The sequence below is a fragment of the Glycine max genome, chromosome 19, assembly GCF_000004515.6.
Source record: "Glycine max cultivar Williams 82 chromosome 19, Glycine_max_v4.0, whole genome shotgun sequence".
Classification (NCBI taxonomy): domain Eukaryota; kingdom Viridiplantae; phylum Streptophyta; class Magnoliopsida; order Fabales; family Fabaceae; genus Glycine; species Glycine max.
Genome location: NC_038255.2, coordinates 35,301,529 through 35,323,537, shown reverse-complemented (window position 1 = coordinate 35,323,537; position 22,009 = coordinate 35,301,529). Strand labels below are relative to the sequence as shown.

Here is a 22,009-nt window from a genome sequence, read left to right as displayed (position 1 = left end):
AAAAAAGGCCTCGAAAGTATTGTAAAGTCCAGACCAAATTATTAACGCGTTCACCCTCCAGACATGCAAAACCGGCAGAGAATGTCATCCCAGTCGGTGTCACCCCAACAAAATCGAGCAATGAGAGTCTGTACCGGTTTGTTTTGTAGGTGTTGTCTATCAAAAACACCAAATTACATCCGTTGACTAACTTCACTGCATCAGGGTGACACCAAAAGATATCACGAACCACGTCTTCATCCTTTATTTTGTGCCAATGAATATACTGATCACGTTCAAGAAGCTTCATCAGATGTTGCATTTCTAGATCGCTTCCTCTTATGGAAGAATGGAATGTACTTTTTGCATTGTATATTTGTTTAATGGTCATATAGCTATTGACATTGTGTTCCTTCAGAGTTAGCAGAATGTTTCTTGGCTTCACCATGGACTTCGTCATATCAGCAATAAGTGTTTTTTCAGCTTTAGTCAATCGCCCCGCATATGGATGTCCAACTAATGACTTGGTCAATTCATGATTATACACTCCACAAATCAACTTCACCATCCAGCCTTCTCCTCCAACCACTGGCTTGCAACGAAGCTTGAAGGGACACCTACATTTCCTAATTCCAGTGTCTCTTCTTATAAATTCTTTTTTCCTACACCTATACTTGTCACTCCTTTCACAGTCAATTAACACAAATGTAGTCCTACCTCTACTACCTGTGTTTGTGTCTGACCTTAAAATCACCGCCACAAATCCGTTTTCATGAGCAACAGATCGAACCCACCGTAAAACATCCTCTCGGCACTCAAACACCTACAAAGTAATCCACATAATTTAAGTTTTCTACCAGTATTCATTTTATTAAATCTGTGACAAACATTGACATTATAACCTGAGAAGTATTGAACACATCGGAACAATCAACATGGGGTTCATTCGCACCACATGCTTCTTCATTTTCATAATCCATATCCGCTTGTTCAGACATTATTTCATACATCCACTCATCTTCGTCCATCTATCCAACTCAAAAAAAAAATGTTCATACAAACAAATTAATAATTTTAAAAAATGGAAACAGAATTCAAAAAACATCACATTTTAAAAATAGTTACTCTTCTTACGGATCAACTTGATCCGTAAGCCACATACGGATCAAGTTGATCCATAAGTTACTTACAGATCAACTTGATCCGTAACTGTAACACACCAACTTACGGATCAAGTTGATTCGTAAAAGACTTACGGATCAACTTGATTCGTAAGTAATTCGTACGTTTGCGACACAGCCACCACCTTCTGCGTACCTCATTTGCCGCCGCCAACCACCGCAACGCACCTTCACCTTCACCGCACCTAACCGTTCACAACGAACCAACGAACCCGAGACAATGCCGCACGAAAACCACAAAAACAGTGAACAAAAATGGATGCTGTGTGAAGCGCAGGAAAAAAAAGCTTTTATAAGAAAAAAAAAGGCCAGGGGCATTTTTGCCATTTATAAATTTTGCTGGGTGCACCTAGCTGCACTCAAATTTGAAGATGTGGCATTCCAAGTTAACAACAAGTATGAAATTGCAAATAGTTCCATCCTAATAAGGAAATAGCAAAACAATTTTGTTTGTCCATCACTAAAAAGGAACCAACAATTGCTAATTGTTATTTCAACACACATTGTGGTTACATCAGGATTGAAATAATAATTTGTGATTGATGCTTATTTTTTATATGCTACTAGATATATGTTATGTATTTGTATAATTAGATGTATATGTAATATATGTTTTTTTGTTATATGATTGTATCTATTTTGTGAAAAATTATGCAATATTTTTTAATGGTTTTTTAGTAAAAGTGTTTTCTTTTTATATATTATGTGATATTTATATCTTTATATTTGTTAGCATATATTTTTTTTAAGTTATTATGCAAGTGAGATTTTTTTTTGTTATTTGTAACTTTATTGTGTATTTGTATTTTTCAAATTTTAAATCTATACTTTAATTTTGTTGCAATCAGCAATTTAACGTGTTCAACAATTAGTTTTCTAACTTATGCACCAGCAATTTCAATTTGGTGGTTCCTTGGGCTGCGCAGGAACAGTAACTAACAATTTCATTTTTCTGTTTCACACCATACAATACCCGTGCCAGTAGCTACACAAATCGGCACATACATTTTGCTGTTTCAAACACTCCCCTGGTTTACGTGGATGCCACATCCCCATTCTCCTTTTTTTTTTTTTTTTTGCAAAGAATTACGTGAAAATAAAACAAGTAAAAATTGCAGGTTCATCTGGTCCTTGATAAAAAACAGACCCATTTTGATAATGAGTTTCTAAAGAGACTCAAAAAGTTCAATCACTCCTAATTATGCATCGGTCTCTTAACTGATTTCATATCCATTCCTTTTTTTACCACTTACAATAACAATAAGTTAGATCAATAATACTACCTTTGTTTTTATATATAAGGTTTTTTCCCCCAGAAAATTACTTGTTCATTTTTATAAGATCATTTTTAGTTCTTTTGAATTAATTAATTTTTTCAAAATATCCTTAACTAACAATTTTTTAAGCCAAAAGCTAATAACTGCTCAACATTAAATAGAAATACTCTTTATCTTCTTTTATTATGATTGAAGAAGATGAGTAGCCACAGATTACATAAAGATAGAAGTCTCTGTTTGGACACTGAATATGCTATTGAGAGCTTTTCTACCGGAAAAAAGCCTTATATTTTCACTAGAGAAACTCAAGAATTTTCAGACTTGTATCCAAATAGGCCAGAACATTCATTAATTAGGGGACAAACAATAAAGTGAAAAGAGAGATAATTGATTAAAAAAATATCAATGATAATTTTGGAAGAACAATACAACTACTTGATTCACAAATTTAATGCCACTAACAAAATAATTAATTTTCTTAAACATAGTGAATTAGCTAAAAAAAAAAGTTTTATAATACAAGTACACAATCTGTAGCTTTTATAGCAATGTATATAAAGTTAATGAACTAATTGCATATATTCATTCTAGGGTCATGCTAATCAGTGCCCTTACGATATTAATTAAGGAATTAAAATGATAAAGTATTTATTATAAAGATCATAAAAATAGACAACATAATTATGTGTATTTCAATAAAAAAAATTTCTTAATCAATGTCTTCATGTCATTGGTCAACAATTTGCCTTTACCTTATATTTGATGGTGTTGAAATTATGCAAATGAAGAATATGTTTTTAATACATGTTAGAAATTTGGTTTAATTTCTCATTTGGTCCCTATAGTTTGATCATTTGTATATTTTAGTCCTTATAGTTTTAAAATAATTTTTTAGTCTCTATAGTTTATATTTTAATTCTCTTTTAATCCTTGTAATTTGAAAGTTATTTTTTTAGTCCTTATAATTTACATTTTAAATAATTTTGACTAAAAAAATTACTTTTAAATTATAGGAATTAAAAGAGAATTAAAATATAAACTATAGGGACTAAAAAAATCACTTTCAATCTATAGGAACTAAATCTATAGAGAGTTAATTTAACCTAAAAATTTTAATGCATATTTTTGAATTTCAAAAAACAGAATGAAGAATTTAATGCTTTGAGAATAGAAATAATTTTGAATCCTCCCTATTAGTATCTAAACATGCACTACGACGCTAGTATAATTCATTAATAAAAATATACGTGCATAGTTAATCAAGCAATCTGCAATAACTAACATTAGTGAGTAGTTATAGATAGATGAAAAATATTTGCAAACGTCAATACAGAACAAAAAATTGACCTCTTGATTTTTAAGATGTATTTTTTGACAGCAAAAAATGATAATTTTTTTCATATTCAAATAATTTTGACTGAAAAAAGATTCATAGCAAAACTTTAAATATTGATTAATTGAGAAGTACATTTTATTGCGTACAGATAACAGTTTATTATTACACTCTCCAGGGCTGCATTATTCTCTGAAGGGATGAGCAAGAGTATGTCACATCTCCAAGTTCACATAATCGCCAACAAGAAATCTTACAGGAAACCATACAAGTTGCTAATGTACAGGAAACAAGAAATCCTGGCATCAGATGCTACCCTTAAATTCATTAAATCCTCTTGAATCTTCGATTGCTTCAATTATATAGATAATAACAAAGAATGAAATATGATCGTAATGTACAATATCTTCTTCAAATCCTGTTTGCATTGGCATTATTGCTGTCCAAAGGAGCCCTTAACGGACTCTAAATTAAGTATCGGGCCGGTTTCTGAGAGTGCTCAAGCAAGATTGATAGTGAAAGAAACGTACGGGTGGCCATCGGCATCACCTGCTAGGCCAGCCATACCGGCACCTACTTCATCCTCATTCTTCCAGTATGCACTGCACACAATTTTAAAGGTACAATATTAGCATGTAAAATAGTCAAGTAAATTAAGAGGCAAAAAGGATACACTGAACAAACAAACACCGTCAGTGTGTATCAAGATATGCGAGGAAGGCAAGTTCTGCTAATGCATGACATGAATGCATGATACTACAGGAACAGAAGTACCCAAATTCAGTTTTTGAGTAGACATAATCAGAAAAATAGTCAAATATTTTTCAAGTTGTGTGACTTTAAGATACACATGTCACGTGATCTTTTAATGAAATCACACGACTTGATATTTTATTCTTAATCATTCATACTAACAATGATCAAAATACACCCTTTTTATTTCTTACATAAGATTGACTCTCTCACATGAATCACTTTCCTCCCCTTCCCCACAGACACACACGTAGAGGCTCACTCATACACTAAGAAGAAGAAATTGCTACTCTTGGTCCCATAATTAGAAAGATCTCGAATTCATAGGGAAGCTCACAAGGTTTTCTACCATCTCAAACTATTTTATTTATTTAGAGAATCTCAAGAGAATAGAAGAGCTTTAAAATTTGAAATAACTATCTACTACCAACAACTTCCTATTGTCTTAAACTGCTGAATATTAGAAACTGCAAAGAGACCAGTATCGTATTTTGTCATTTTAAATTAGTATAGTATAAATTGAGTAAAGCGCAAACAAATTTCTTTTGTTTACTTCCACTCCTCTTTCATGTAGCTGTAAAGCATGTCAACATCTCAAATGTGTTTAAATTAGTCAAGGATTCAGGATTGTGATGATACATAAAGAAAAATCACCAAATATGCAGCCTCAAGTCTTTGAAAGAATTATGTAAATATGTTGCATGAAACTTAGGTTAAGTACTATCCAACACGGTACATCATGTTCATTGACAGACTCTTCAAAATAAAAAAACCAGACATGGATCTTAGCTGCTACTGTTAGTGTGTGCCCTATTTCCCCCCCACCCCACCAAAAAAAACATGGATCTTGAATCCATCTGCCATGTGCCTCTGTAAATTAGACTCAGCAACATGTAAAATTACCAAGGGCCATATATTCTAAACCGGACATCATAGACTTGCCTGTTTGTGCTATCACTCAACCCTTCAAGGATAGAACGTACTTTCTTCTCGGATTTTACAGAAGGAGCTAAAACGCATGCCTGGAATACCCAATGGTCAGTGAACAGTATTTGAAAATCCCAGGGGCCATTAGACTGAACTTTGATTTTAGAAGAGTATATTACCAAGAAGGATGGAGGCAGACCATATCTCAGAATGCTCTCAGCAAATAAACGCACAGCACAAAAGTGCATCCAGGAACTGAAAACCTTTGGAAAAATATAAAGTAAAAAGTAGTGAATAAGGACCATAGCATTTTAGGATAACAAGACAAGAATATGTGGTGAGTGATAAAAACGCGAGAAAAGTAAAAAATTAAGGTCAACATATGCTACTAAATTAGCACAGAGAAACTAAGGACCACTCTGTAATGCCAGTCCCAGATAGGCCAGTACAGAAACAGACACATCAAGGTATAAGAAATCCAGCTTGAAAATAGTCCTTCAACTTAACATGTTTCTATAATCTCCTTGGTTGTCTACCGCTACTACCTGTAAATTCTGCCTTATAATATTCTAGGGTGCTTCTACAAATTAAATTAAATTAAGTAATAAATAAATGAGTAAATAATACCTCTCCATAGCTGGTATAGCACCATTGCAACAGAGAAGTCCTCAATCTTTCCTGATCTTGTACCAATTTATCTAATTCCTGCTTTCGGTTCTCATGTGTTTCTGGACTGTATTCAAAGTCACGAATCTGAATAAAATGACATAAAGTTCAATTAAACACCTTTCATCAACTCATGCATTGATACTAACTAACACTTGCCATTAGGTGTCTCATGCATTCCTTCATCCCACAACTTTTCATTAAAAAGTGGCAGGATTAAAATCACAGAATACCTATATTACCAATATTAACAAATAGAAATATACATAAATACTTACTTGGAATCCTTTTTCGCGTGCACTAGTTCTAAAATTATCCGCAACACGACTGAAGAGTGTTACAGTATAAAGAGCATATTCATTATCCTCATACAACTTCTTAGAAGACCTGGGGACCTAAAACATTTATCCTAATAAGAATCAGAATAAGGAATAAAGCTAGAAAAAACAGCATGCTCATAATTATTCAATAGTGTCAAAAACATCATTGGAATATTTAGATAGATTATAGGGATTTTACAACTAAGATCCATTAACAATAATTCAAGGGAAGTAGCAAAAGAAATTCAAAATGGCAAGGGAACATGGTACTACTTACCACATAGTTTGTCAATGTTTCGTAGCTTGAGAGCCAATCCTTCTGTGAATACTTGGAAACAATTGCAAGGAGGGTAGTTAAATTTTCTGAAGTTACAATGTCTTCAGGTTTTACCAAGTTGGAAAGATCACGGACTGCTAAGCTGAAATAGTCAAGTAGGTCAGCAAAGAAAAAGAATATACTATATTAGAAAACTAGACCAGTCATAACAACATCCACAAACCTTCCTGTTTGCTTTCGGTTGATAGCATTAAGCTGACTGCGGATATTGTTATACTCAGAAACACGAACCTGGCATGGAAGACAAAGTTTAAAGGGCCAAATGGGAAAATTAATCAACATGCAAAATAAGCAGGGATGTTGTTCTTCAATAGATTATTCAGAAAACAAAATTCACAATTGGGGGTGAGGGAAAAGTGGAAAACAACTTTAGAGGTGTCTCTCATAATTCATGGCTAAGGTGGATCACAATAAAATGTTATGTAACTTAAGGATCTAAAATGAAGTCCTTTAAAAGTGAGAGAGCAGGCTGAAATTAATATCACAGATGATGACCAGAACAGTATCAAAGCAAAATCCACAGGATAAAGTGGCCCATGGTATTTGAGGATTGACCCAAAAAACAAAAGTACAGTTCTCCTTATCTTCTGGATTAATTTATCAATGAACCTTCTATATGATATCGGACAAACTGAGGTCCTCTAACTATAATTCAAACAAAATATAAAGGGTCCATAACTCTAAGAGGTCATCACGGAACATGTTAGCATGAGAACAGGCACTATCTATCTGTGACTCTGCAAGCTAAAACAGAGAGAGAAAGGTGAATCCTTTGTCATTTATATTTTTGCATGAAACCAGCTTCAGTCTTATTCCCAAGGTTTTAAAAAAGGTCCATGACCATGATTTTGGCTGCAACATGAAGGATTTTGGAGTGTCCACGACTGTCGCATTCACAGAGGCTTCATTTGTCCACAATTTCTTGCAATATAATGAAACACAACAAAACCACAACCGTGACTGCAATTTAAAACCTTGCTTATTCCTTTTTCTTGCATGACTACAAAACCATCCTTAGATTGAGTTACACCAGCACCAAACTGACCATAGTTGACAGTTTAGTGGCATCAAAGAAAAGGTTGCCCAATCAAATGTTGAGTTTTAATTTGCAATTGAAGTCCAGGGGAGCCTAAAGTGCATGGATCAAAGTTGAAAAACTTTTAGCATATTGACTTAAACAAAACATACAATTTAAATTGCATGTTCCTCTAGGATTCAACCCATCTAAAGTGAGGGGTCACTTTGGGAGGAAAAGCGAGGAATCTCAAATATTGATGAGCAAATAGAAGGGATAGATTACAAAAAATCCATACTTTGTTATGGATGTGCATATATTTTAACATAATTTCAACTGTCGACTAATAAATGGTTGAGATCCCTCACTTTTCCTTCCAAAGTGAACCCCTTTCAATTTAAAGGAGCCAAAATTACTCTGCTCCGACATCAATTCTGAATTCAAGCATGTAGCATCCCTCCTCCCCTCCCTCTAAGCCTAAAATTAGATAAATAGAAAAAACCAGTCTACACTAACTAAATTATCAACTCCACTTCACCTCAGTTGATTACAAGCATGCAGAACACATGCAATCATAAAAAAGTTACTATAACTAGCTAGCCGCGATCCCACTATAAACGAATGATTCAGCACTACAACATATTGCTACAACTACCCATCTCCTAAATCTAAGAGAAAGCTGCAAGAAAATGAATACCTTGAGATCATCCTCGATCTTTGCCACTTGACTGTGAATACCATCCACGATCTCCTTCAAAGGCGACATGGTCGGGTACTTTGCCTCATCCCAAACAAACCTGGACCAATAAAAAAAAAAAACAGATAAATAAATGGCTTGGAGGGGAGACACACCAAAGTAGCCAATCAGGTTTTCCAACGGAAATTAGTGATCGGCAAAGCCAATAACATGGTAATATATATATATATATATATATATATATATATATATATATATATATATATATATATATATATATATATATATAAATCGAAGATCAGAGATTGATTGGATGTGGTGAATGAAACGGAAGGCAAACCTGGTCAAGTAGGAATCGACGGGGACACCATCGACGGTGAGGGCGCCGCTGTCGATGCCGGAAACTCTCTCGAGCTCCTCAATCTGGCGCCTGATCTTGTGCGTGACTCCTTCGACGAAATTGTTGGACTAATAATGCATTACAGAGGAAGCAGGTGAATAAATAAATGGATAGAGACGCAAGATCAGAGAAAAGTGTAATTTGGCGGAATGAGGATTCACCTTGGCGAGGTCATCGCTGAGGGAGAGGAGAGAGTCTAGGGTTCCGACGCGGAGGTTGGGAATGTTGAACTGCGAGCCAGAAGAGAAGAAGATCAACGAGCGAATAGCAGAGAAAGTAATTATTATTATTATTGTTATATATTAGTAATTACTCTGTAGAGAGGTGTGTCGAAGGAATGCTTGGAGATTCGTTCCTGCAATTGGTTCCAGAGCTGAGATGATGCCGAGTTGTGGACGGGAAGAGACACTGCCCAGTACCTGCTCGCCATTGCCTCTGATGATCAGTCACGGCCTATGCAAAACACTTGGCCTACTACCGTCTCATCTTCCCTTATTAACACGCCTCAATGTTCATTATTGGATCTAGTAAAATCAAGTTACTACAATTTTCCTTCTATTTTTTAATAATTACAACACCCACTTATTATTACAATTATTATGTTGTTCAGTTATAAATAATTATTGGTAGCATTTAAAATAATTATTATAAAAATTAATAAACACTTTTGTCTGACAAATGTTAGGATTGGATTTACTTTACACTTTTAATATATATAGTTTACTTATTTTCACGTTTTATTGTATATTAAGGAACAACATACTTGGACACCCCAATATTATTGACACTTTTTTACAATTAGCAATAGCAATAAAAAAGAAGAAAAAATATAAATATAGTAGATGATATAATGTGATAAAAAAAAAAGATAAGAAAAAAAATAAAAGGTGTTGATGAGATATTTTAATTAAGACTAAAATATATTTTAGGCGCATATTAAATTAGTGGATTTTTTTTACTTACTAATATATTATTTTTTTCATTGAGTCCCTAATAAGACAAAAAAATTATTTTAGCCCATGATAAATTAGTGAATTTTGTTTTAGGTCCCTAATAATTTTTGTTCATTTGTTATTAGTCCATATCAAGTATTTTTCAAAGGACTAATATAAAATGAAAAAAATTTGTTTATCGATGACTAAAATCAATTATGAAGGATCAAAAACAAAATTTCTATTTTATTAGGGATTCAATATAAAAAAATTATTTATTAAGGATCCAAAATAAAATTGGCTAATATATTAGTTACATAAAACATATTTTAGACTTTAATTAATAGGGTATCCAAAAATCATTTCTCACATATTAAATAAGTTTATTTTATAAAAAATAGAAGAGTGATTGGAATGAAACACACCTTGTAATATATTCTCTTTCATTAATTAAAATTTACTAAAAATTAAAAAAAGTGAAGGAAATGATGTCCTATTTGTAAGATATTTAAAGACACACTAAAAGATATAATATTGACATTTCTTACAAGGCAACCTTACTAATCTATCATGTCTTTCAATGATTTCTCTAGAATTTTTTTACTTACTTTGCGACAAATTAACAAGAACAAGTTAATTACTTTGACTAACTTATTTAACATGCGACAATGAGTTAGAGAGACATTAGATTATTTGACATCTTTTTTTATTTGTAAGAATTAAAGATGGTGTAAGAGAATTTATAATAATTCATGCACACCAACTGAATTAGATCCCCGCAATGATTATTTGGCATGTTTTAGTGACACTATGGTGCAGGTAGTTGATTCAAATAATTCAACCCTAGTCTTAATATAATCATTTAAGGTATATCAAGAAATAATTTAATTAATTAAAATGTATGAAATAAAAGCAATAAATATAGGTAAAGTTGAGAATGTGATCAAAATTACAAATTTTCAAAAATTGAGGGACTAAATATTTTTATTTTCAAATGAGAAATTGCAAAGTGGGAAAATGGAGGGGAACAAAGATGTGTTTCAACCAAATGTTTTTTGTGCTTAACCTTTCATGCCTGAAAATTCAATTGCTCGAATAGTAGATAAAGAGAGTAAATTTAAACCTAAACCCAAATTCAATACAAACCACAAATATAAGCAAATAAGAAAATAAAATGAGTTTAGGGTAAAAAAAATAGTACATCAATATTTTATACTAGTTTGGTTAACTTGACCTACATCTAGTCCTCAAGTGACACCTGAGATTTTCCACTAATTCAATATATAATAAAGTAGTGAGCTGATTATGTCAACACCTATGAACACCTTTTTTTGAACACTTGACCTAGCCCCTAAGAACCACACACCCTAGTGAATATGAAGATAAAATTACAAATTGATTATGTTAACACTTATGACAACCCAATCTCGAGACACCTTTACTTATCTCTCATATTTAACCTAGAGACACTTTTATTGATTATATTGGCTATGACCTAATAAAGACCTTAAGGAGGTTGTTATTGAAGATGATACTATAAGAAAAGCTAATATCAGTCTAACTTTATTGAGGACATGGAACACGATTTAGTAAGATTGCTGAAGCAAAATGTCAATGTCTTTGCGTGGGTTCAACTACCATGCTCGGTGTTGGTCCATACTTCTTTGTCATAAGCTAGCTTTAGACCCATGGGCAAAGACAATTGCTTGGGAGAATATGAGGTTTAGAGAAGGGAAGAGGAAAGCTACCATGGAGAATGATGAGAAGTTATGTGAGGCTTAAAGAGGTAAACACCTTATGTGGTTGTCAAATGCAGTGATGGTAAAAAAAGTTGAGTGAAAAATAGAAAATGTGTATCGACTTCATTGATTTAAATAGAACATGCTTGAATGATTCCTACCCATAGCCTAATATCAATGATTTAGTAGATAAATGCTCAACATAGGAGTTATTAAGCTTCATGGACACATACTCAATGTACAACCAAATATTGATGCATCCTTTAAAAGAAAAGAAGACAACTTTCATAAATGGGCAACAAACTATAGTTACAAGGTCATGAATTTTAAGGCTCTTGTTATAGATGTGCATTTGGCTTTATTGCATGTTTATTGTGTGTACTATTAGTATTTTAGCTAAGCTTTATGTTTTTGGATTTTAATTAGGCTTTAATGTAAATCTTGATCAATATTTGGATTTTAATTAGGCTTTAATGTAAATCTTGATCCATATTTGGATTTTAAAGCCTTTTTTACCTTTCATCCTTGTTTGGATCATAACTTGAGATATGGTAATGTGATTGAGGTTATATTTGTGCCTATGAAAATATTAAAGAAAAATTTATATTTTTCAAAAAGAGGTTGACTAAATTTAGCCCGAATCATGAATTTGAAATCATTGTTCCATCTTGATAACCTAACATATTTAGTGTTTCAAGCATATCTTAAGCTATTGAAATCTAGACATGAGACCAATGCTAAAATTTCAAGGTCAAATTTATTTACAATTTAATGAAGACATTGAGGGTTGAGTAAATCATGGACAAAGATAGAGTATTTTACTTTACAACTCAACTTACTTTTGTGGGATTAAATTGTGTAATTGGGCTAATTAACATTTGGTGGGCCAACATTTTAGGTAGAAGATTTGGTTAACCTAAAGGAGACTTTATAAATACATATATGTAGGAAAAATAAGAAAGAATCACTGCAAGGGGTTTCCCCTGTTTGGGATTTCTCTTTCTTGTTTCAATTTTCTCTTCCTGTTGAAGATTTTGCATGAAGTTTCCGTTGAAGGTTAAACTTTTTTTTAGATAAATTCACTGGTGTAAGCTAGGATTTATACTATTAATCTAGATGCAAATCAAGGAAGGCCTTTACGAGGAAAAATGAAAAGCTAAGGGAAGTAAGAGCCTAATTAGGCCATGAAGCCAAATAGCAAGGGAAAAAGCTAGGAAAGCAAAGGAGATAAAAATTTACAAGCTCAAGACCAAAGTTGAAAAGAAGATTCTAAGATGATTCTCTTGATTCAAGTGAAAAAAGGGCCAAATTTAATGACATAATAGTGCATCTATTATGGGATTGCAACCTAATTTTTTATTAGATTTTATTTAAATGTTTTTCACATACTATATAAATAATTAATAATTAGATTTTGTTTTGAAGATAAATTGTAAAATAATTTTTATAAAAATTAACAATCTTTCTATATACGGAATTTTATAATTATGATAATATAAAAATGGTAGTATTAGTATACTTAAAATATCATATATATGACATTCATGTCTATATTTAAAGCTATAATTTACTTTTTTCCAAAAGAAAAAAACATAAACTTTCACCCGTTATGAGGTAAAGCCGTAAAAAGAAAGAGATATAACCTAAAAAAACAAAAAATAACATAAAAAGATGAATAAATATTTGCGTATACCTCACGGGCTCCACTTGTTGTCGACTAGTGTTACTTAATTGTTATTGGCAATTTCGTGCGTGATTTCCTATCCTAGAAGCGTTGTGATAAAAGAAAAAACGAAAAAAAAAAACAAGAAAAACTAAACCAAAGATGGGTTTAAAAACATTGAAGACTCGCACTCACACACTCTTGCATGCATTGAGTTGCTCATTCAAGCACTGTTTCTTCTATTCAGGTTCCTCTTAATGAATGATAAACTAAAGGTTGTGTTATATGTTGAACCCCTCCCAACGGGTCAACACATTCTGCCATTTTTGACAAGTTGCAGCACACAAATGGCGCCTCCGACATCGTGGCAAAACATCACCTGGAGTCTCCCTTTAGATTGGTGCTTCCTCCGGCGACCTGCGTGGCAAAAACAATTCTGCGCGAAGGTAATTTTTGTTTATACTACTTATGATAATAGTTTTTATTTTATTTGTTTAAGGGTTTGTTAGGTCTTGAACTGAGACCATTAACATGGTGTTGCACCAAGCAAACCATAATCCAGGTTGAGCTGATAGTAATTATTTTATTTTATACTTGTGCTGGTCAATTAGCCGATTCTTTATAAGATGTATAGAAATTTAGAAACATTAACCAAATTATTTCACAAACACATGTAATTATTATGCTGAAATCAATATTAAATCGTTCAGATCGTATTTAAATTTAATTCTTGACGAAAATAATTTTTTTTATCAAATTTTACTTATTTTTTTTATTAAGCTTTGAATTAATTAAAATCTTTTTTCTTGAAGAACAGGAGGATTAAACAAAATTATTTCACAAATCAAATGTAAGACTTGGGTTCTGAAATAGTAAACTAATAAGGTATAAATAACTTGAGTAAGGTTATATGTATAGATAGTACGAATTCTCTCTTTCTTTTTTCCCCCTTTAAAAAACCAATAATTTAAGTATTTACATAATTTCGATAACTGAAAACATAAAAGTTACAAAATAATATCAATCAGAAAACTTCAAATATTAAATATAACATGAAAATATATAGAAATTTACTCTAGAGAAGTATAATAAATAAAACAAAAAACTTGAAAAAATGAAACTAAAAAGAAACCGATCGAATTAAACGATAGAAAAGAGATATGTTTATGAAAGCAAAAGAATAAAAAAAATATAAAAATCAAATTCAAAAATATTTTGTTTTCGTAATATATAGAATCCCTGCTACATTTTCTTCGTATATGAATTAAACCTTTTTATCATCTCAATAGCTGATAAAAATAAAAGCTACAAAATTATTAAATTTATTCCACTTAAATGTAACATTTCTGTAAATTAAGATTACTAATTAAACATTACAGCAAACTAAAATTAACATTTAATCAATATCAGTGGTACCAGTAGAACTAGACTTTATATTCTTAAACAATGTCTCGTTGAAGTCTCGTGAATGTAAAAAAATATAATTCGTCAAGTTTTTTTATAAATTAAGCATGATAGTTAAAAAAATATTAAACATTTCTATAAATTAACATGACTAACTTAATGAATATCATATCACACAAACAAGATAAAGTTTGATACAACAAACAAAAAAAAAAAACCATCACCAGCAAGTTCAAATTTGAAGAATGCAAACAAGATTATCACCAACAATTATATACAAAGCGTGTGTGAAAAAAATCTGACCTGGAGAGGGAAAGAGAGGATTATGGTGTTGTTGGAAGAGAGAAAAGATTAATGTGGCAATGCTCGCAAGTAGCGGTGGTGGTTCTCGCGGGTAACGGAGTCGCTGGCAGCGGCTGGTGGCAGTGGTGGTCCTTGCTAGTGGAGCTGCTAGCTACTGTTGGCTATGGCAGAAAGAAAAGGCGAGCGCTGGATGAGATAATAATGAGGAAGAAGTTAAGTTGTGTGTCTCATCTAGGCAAAACTTACTATAACTAACCGCCAAAAAGAAAAATAATTTTATCCAAAAAATACCCTTATTGAAAGCTAATTAAAAACAACATCAATAATCTAACAGTCACTTATTGACAACTTACTTATCATAAGGAAAAATATCATTATCGATAGTCAGATCATCAACAAAGTCATCACTAAATTTTTACGTAAAGTTTTTGTTTGAATAGGCACCAAAATTACTAATGAGAAATCCATTAAGGTGTGCTTGAATGAGACAATTTAAAATTTTAAAGAATTTTAAATTCTGAGAATTTCAAATACTTTAATTTAAATTTTTTTATTTTTAAAATTTTGTATTTGGATAGAACCTCTTCAACAATCACAGAATTATCACCAAATGACAGTTTCAGATTTTCCTCCACCTGACATTAGCCTTGTTTCTTCGATGTGGCAGACCCGTTCCGCTGGGACCCATTCCCGTGCTCCACAGCCTCTCGATGTCCGTCATCTCCGTCACCATATTCGCCGACCTCTTGGTCTCCGCCGCCACTGAAATCAAAGAGACGCGGTGGCTCTGGCAGCGCTACAAGACCCGCTCCAGTGGCTGCTATGTTTCCCCCTTGGGACGAGTCCCTCTGGTCGTGTTTTCTTCTGGTCCTACCTTTTCTACCTCTCGCGTTTCCTTCACATGTTGAGAATCGTCCTCGTCGTCCTACGACGTTGTAAGCTCGTTTTCTTTCAGCTCTTCTACCATGCGATTTCCGCTTTCATGTCTTTCATGTGGCTCGAGTTCTCGCAATCTTTCCAAGTTCTCGCGATCCTCTTCACCACGCTCGTGTTCTCTATTATGCACGGCTACCGCTTCTGGACATCAGCGACGGCCTCTGATGGATCTCGTGACGGTGCTTGACGTTGGCAACAACATGAGCGGCACGAAACTTCACATGCTAAAGTGTGCGATGCAGTTGGTTATATCTTCTCTCGGCGCGGCTAATCGGCTCGCCGTCGTGGCTTTCGCGGTTGATTCCAAACAGTTGCTACCGCTGCGAAGAATGACGAACCAGAGAGAGAGAGAGAAAAAGTTTAAGAGAGAAGAGAGAAAACGAACCAGAGAGAGAAAAGTTCAAGAGTCACTTCCTTGAAAATAGAATTTGAAATTCTATTCTTTCAATTAATTAAAATCTCTTTTAAAATTCTAAAATTTTAAATTCTTTTTATTAAAATATCTAAACAGTTACTTTTAATAAAAAAAGAATTTAATTCCCTATAAAAAAATACATTACCTAGTTAAATTACTCTATTCAAACACATTCTTAGTAATTTTGCACATAGATTTCATTCCCTCCCAAAACATGCAAACTTATTGACTACTATATCAGGAACAAGTGGCTACCTGATTACTTATCCAAGGTCCAAAGTTGCTATGACTAAAACCATTGGTAACAGTCACATTTCCAAATATCGACTTCAGGTCCATGGTATGATCCGTCACAAATACATAATTTTCTTGTAGTAAAAATGTGTTAAAAAGTAGTATCCCCACCCCAAAAAAAGTGTGACAAAAAGTAGTATAAATTTCTCATATTTCTCAAATTCCATTTCATACAAAACAAAACTTGAATACAGTTCTATAAGACCTTTTAGTATTGATTTCCAATTAGAATTAAAATTTTACCTTTGTTTAGGTTTTATCCAATCCTCCCTTCCTTCTTTTTTCAATACTATACCCATGATATTACTTTAAAATTAACTCAAGTGTTACTGCAATTAGGATTTAGGAGTCTCTCTTAAGAAAATTTACTTACACATTATTCTATGTGTCGATTATAACGAACATAAATCGAAATCATATATATAGATTCCATCCAACTAAAATTGTAAGTAATATATCATAGAGCTGTTCTTGTATCAAAAAAACAAAATAAATCATAGTGCTTTCCAAGGCAAAGGAACACACAAAACACTTCTATTGATCACTTTGGTATTCCACACATGCAAAACAATTCCCTCCTAAATGATTTACTTGCATAATACTGTATGAACTTTGAAAATAATTTATATAGATGCTGTTCAACAAATTAAAAATATAAGGAATACATCATAGAGCAGTCCCACTTGTTCAAGAGAGAGGAACACAAAACATGCCCACCTGGCATGGCTACTCTTTTATTCTACATAAATCCTCTCATGGTCATGACAACAACAACAAAAAGCACACTTTATATGTTTCTTTAGTACCAAAATAAAGAAGCACACACTTAACAGTGCTAGTCTTGGTACCACGTTAGTGCTTCCTTTGTGATTTGATGCCTTTAATAGAAGTCATCAAGTGACAAATTCTCAACAGAGCCAAAGGTTTCAACTGGCCCAATCCTTGAAAAATTGGTCATTGATCCACCCAAAAAATCAAGAGGGGAGTCATTTGAGAAGGTAGTCTCATATATGAATGACATGCCTGTATCATTCACTGCAGGATTAGTTACATTGAAGCAACCAGGTTTGTTCACCTCATAATCATTAAGGAAGATATCATTGATGGTATCACTAGTTTCTTCCATAAATTCATCTTGATCAGAAGCCTTTTTGGCCTGAATAACCTGCAGAAATGTAACGCGCGCAGTCGATACAAAATTAGAAAGTTTGCACAATTAAAAACACTTAACAGAATGTACCGATATAAAATTAGAAAGTTAGCACAATTAAAAAGGCTTAACAGAATGTACAGAAAAAAAAATGTGCATAACAGTATTTTGAAATTAATTCAAAACTGTTTTAAAAAAATGAACTTTCTGGCGAGACATACATAATTGTTGTTTTCACTATCTTGGTAAACCATAATGGAATCTCCAAAGCGAAGGCCATGTGTGTTGACAAAATCTCCTGAAAACATTCAGCATAAGAATATTTCATAACCAAAATATAACCTTTCCCAATAGTTAGACCATTACTTTTAGCAAATGAAGGAGTTAGTTACCAGTATTTTCAAGTACATACATCCGACTGTTGTTGTTAGGCCAAAACCTGCATTATTCAAATACAAACACAATAACCTATAAATTTGAATTGTTAGTATCAATTAACTAAAAATAAACTTAAATCATATTCTCAACTAGTATCAATTTTCGTCGTGGTAAAATAATGTGACTATGTATTCAATTTTTTGTTTATTTTGTGGCCATCCATGCATATAAACCAACTATATGTATAACAGACCTGTACTTGAAACTCCATACATGAAGACCATCTATATCATCCATGCTGATTACAATTCCTTCTTTGGATTCAAGAGCTGGAAGGAAAGCCTCTGCTGCTTTCTGCAAGTTTGTAATTTGTCGCACAATTCATTATTATAGCTAGGCTCACGAAGGAATAGAAATCAAGTAGAGACAATATTACTGTAAAGAGTTATTGACATAGGCCAAACCTTTGGCAATATCATTCTCCTAAGGGAGCTAACATCACTGTTCTTTAACTCCTTCTGGAAAAGGAATCTCAACCTTCTTTGATCGATTTCCTAAAAGCAAAGTAAATGAAATTAGGCAATTTCTGTTATCAATCTCATTATAAAAACATGGAACTAAGGCATTCACCTAAAAGGGGGAGCAAAATATAATTAATTGTGGCAAAACATGCTAATTTTGTATAACTAAGACATCAATGCTGCCATGTCCAGCATGCTTTATGGATGTCTTGAATACACAATTTCCCAAATATGAAGCCGTCAATAACCACTAATCATCAGTTTTCTTTTTCTTTTTATTTTATTTTATTTCTCTACACAAAAGGATGGACATTAACATTATAGATAATATACCAGTAATAAGAGTAACCATGTATTATGTAGTAGTACTATATTTGGCAATTTTGCAATTAATAACCAAAATTTAACTCCTCTTGTAACTCTTTCCCACCCCAGTAAAGTAAAACAAAAAAAGTGAATGTCCTACTAAGTTTGAAGATAGAAACTTAGGTAACTCCACATAATTTGTTTTTAATATATGTAAAAGTTGTATATATAAATATATATATATATATATATATATACACACATACACATATCCATTATGAGGCTAATTCCGTACTTATATTGATCATGCCCCTTTTAGCAGCGCGATAAAATTCTTCCCCTTTTTACGTGTAAGCGTATATATTTTTTGGTTGCACAATCAGACACGAGGTTCCAAGATTTGCAAGCTAGCTAGGGAATCAAAGTATGTCTGACTTGTGTTTAGCGACTTAATATACAACACAAATTGAGTTACGAAAAAATTTTAAAAGAAAATAATAGCCCATGACGTCTTCACTTCATTTCATTTAACTTGTTTTCGAAACCCACATAAAAAGAAAAACTTGTTTTCGAAAGAGATTCTCTTCTAGATGTAGTTCTTCATATATTGTGTTTCCTTTTAGTCTTTTTTTTCTTCGGTGGGGAATTTAATATAAATTTTTTTTTTAGTTCATTTCTTTACCAGAGTGCCACTTTTGCCCTCCGTTCTCACCCTTCCCACCTTTCACACGTAGAAATACCAAAATTGAAGATCAAACAATTAAATTATGCTTTGTTTAAACAGGTATGGTACTAAAGTAACTCAACAATAAAGATATATGTATAGAATTAAAGAACTTTACATTTAGCATCGGAAAAGATTATCGTAAAAACTATTTAAATAAGTATGAGAATCACGAGACAAATAAACACAACCATATAAAAGAAAGAAAACCCAAAAGGATAAATCTTAAATACAATTCTTTAAGTTTCTAATCAGAATTAGAATTTTATCTCGATAATTAACGTATAAAGAATAGAATTAAAGATTAATATAAATTACATAGATGAAACTCCATTTATTACGCGAATTATGAAGATGACGAAACTTGAAGATATAAGATTGATGAGGTAGTTAAGAAAGAAAAAAAAGATCATGGATCAGATCTCTCCTAAAAGTAACAATTAACATTTGTCCATGAAAAAAAAAAACTCCAAATTTTAATAAGATTGCGAAAAACACTTAATTTATGAAAGATCCAAAAAATAAGAGATTGAAAAAAAAATGGGGGCAGAAAATTTATGGAAAAGACAATATCCGAAGATATAGCAACAACAAAATTGAGAATCAAGCTATGTATGACTGTATATAAGATGAGAGATTTAGAGAAAGAAACACATTTAAAAGGGGGAACTCACACGTGCGGGCTGGAGAGTTGCGGAGGAGAGTGGCACGTACGAGGAGGATGCACTGGGAGAAGGAAGAGAACGAGGCTTGTTGTGCTTATGGTTGTTGAGATGGTTCATCAACGAAGTGGGTTTAGTGGATCTTCTTTGTCTCGCCATCCTTTTCTTCCTTTGAACGGTACCGAAGGCGGAGGTGACAGCAGCAACGAGTCCAAGGTGGTGGTTGTTTTCCTGGATCCGACCCGACCCGTTAGATTGAGAATGAGAAACAACGTTGTTGTTGTTGTTAACGTTGTTGGTGTTGTTCCCTGGAACGGTGACAAGGGAAAGCTCCGGAACAACACCTGCCACGAAAGCACAGGCCTCGGTTTTGTGAAGCAGCTTCTCTCGCTGTCGCTGATCCATCATCATTAGCTTAGGGTTTTTTTTTTGACACACACACAACACAGTGTTTTTTTGGTTTTCTGTGACTGTAGTAGTTGGTTCTCTTTCTCTCAGTATCAGTGTGTGTAGGCAGAGAAAAAATAGATAGAACGACGCTCGGCACTCACGAAATGGGTGTGGGGTTTGGTGTTTAAGAGATCAATGGTGGAACTCTCATTCACTCTTCTCTTCCCCCAACCCAACTCAATCCAAATTCTCTCTCTCTCTCTTCTTCTTTTTTTTTTGGATTTTTTCTATTTTTAGCAAGGTTTTTTGTGATTATAAGGGTCTGGTTTTTATGACATTTGTGCATCCTGCATTCACTCCTCTCCCCATCCTCTCCCTTTGCTTCCTTTTACTTTTACCATAACATAAATGAATTGAAACACCACCCCCCACTCACATTCACACACACTCTCTTTCTCTCTCTCTCTCTCTCTCTCTCTCCCTTTATCTAAATGATATGGGTTAATGAGTTTTGGTGACCAAATGTGAGGATTGGATTCATGGGTTGGTTTTGGATTTGGCACTTTCTGCTGGCTACATTATGATATGATCGATGATAATGTGGCTGCGTGTGAATAGGGGGTGTGGTGCAAACCAGGGTTAAGTTTGTGGCATAGGGTTTGGTGCTGCGGGGTGGTGGTGGTGGTTAGAGATTGCCCAAGCAGTGAGTGACGGATGGATGGTAAAGACACAGGAAACATGGTGATCGATAACACCCTCCACCTGTTGCTAAAGTTCTGAAACTTACAACAGAAATCAATGCCGTTTTTTGGATTTGCATTGGACTACTACTACTCTCACACTCACTCTCTTTCATCTTTTAAATAAAACCCCCCACACACACTCTCTATTTATCTTTCTTGCTTAAATTAAGGAGGAGGAGTTTGGGGAAGGTGCTATGTATTGTATTTCAAAGTTGAACAAAAAAAAAAAAAACTGGTTGCATTGCATGGGGCACAAGCACAATGAATGAAAAAAAAAAAACCCAGTGAGTGTTGTAATAATATTGTGTGTTGGGTGTTGATTAGTGCATGCTGGACTCGGGCACTGAGAGCGCGCCACGTGGCGCGGAGTGTGACAAGAGTAGCACATGGTGATTTGATTTGGATTCTTTGGTGGTAGTGTGATGGAGATATGATATGAGCCACGTGATTGTTCTTTTAATTTTTTGGCGTCCTGTGGGGCGCGCTGCAGAGTATAATTGCTGTTCCTTTACTTGTACTAGTACAGTTGCTTCATTTCTGAGGTCATATGTGGATTCCCAAACT

At 33.4% G+C, this 22,009-nt stretch overlaps 2 protein-coding genes across 2 annotated transcripts; both read right to left on the bottom strand.

Annotated features, from left to right (window-relative positions):
• Positions 1-3,890: 3,890 nt before the first annotated feature.
• On the bottom strand, positions 3,891-9,412 carry LOC100813963 (V-type proton ATPase subunit C). Its single transcript, XM_003553926.5, has 11 exons — positions 9,199-9,412; positions 9,047-9,115; positions 8,826-8,953; positions 8,486-8,585; positions 6,937-7,004; positions 6,714-6,855; positions 6,395-6,511; positions 6,078-6,203; positions 5,630-5,713; positions 5,466-5,545; positions 3,891-4,372 (listed from the first exon to the last, which is right to left on the bottom strand). The coding sequence occupies exons 1-11, from the start codon at positions 9,313-9,315 to the stop codon at positions 4,270-4,272; spliced, it is 1,134 nt and encodes a 377-aa protein (XP_003553974.1). The 5' UTR covers positions 9,316-9,412; the 3' UTR covers positions 3,891-4,269.
• A 7,679-nt stretch (positions 9,413-17,091) lies between these two features.
• On the bottom strand, positions 17,092-21,562 carry LOC100813055 (B3 domain-containing transcription factor FUS3). Its single transcript, XM_003553925.5, has 6 exons — positions 20,325-21,562; positions 18,564-18,653; positions 18,353-18,453; positions 18,114-18,160; positions 17,943-18,019; positions 17,092-17,736 (listed from the first exon to the last, which is right to left on the bottom strand). Exons 1-6 carry the CDS (start codon positions 20,721-20,723, stop codon positions 17,452-17,454), a joined length of 999 nt encoding a protein of 332 aa, XP_003553973.1. The 5' UTR covers positions 20,724-21,562; the 3' UTR covers positions 17,092-17,451.
• Positions 21,563-22,009: the final 447 nt, after the last annotated feature.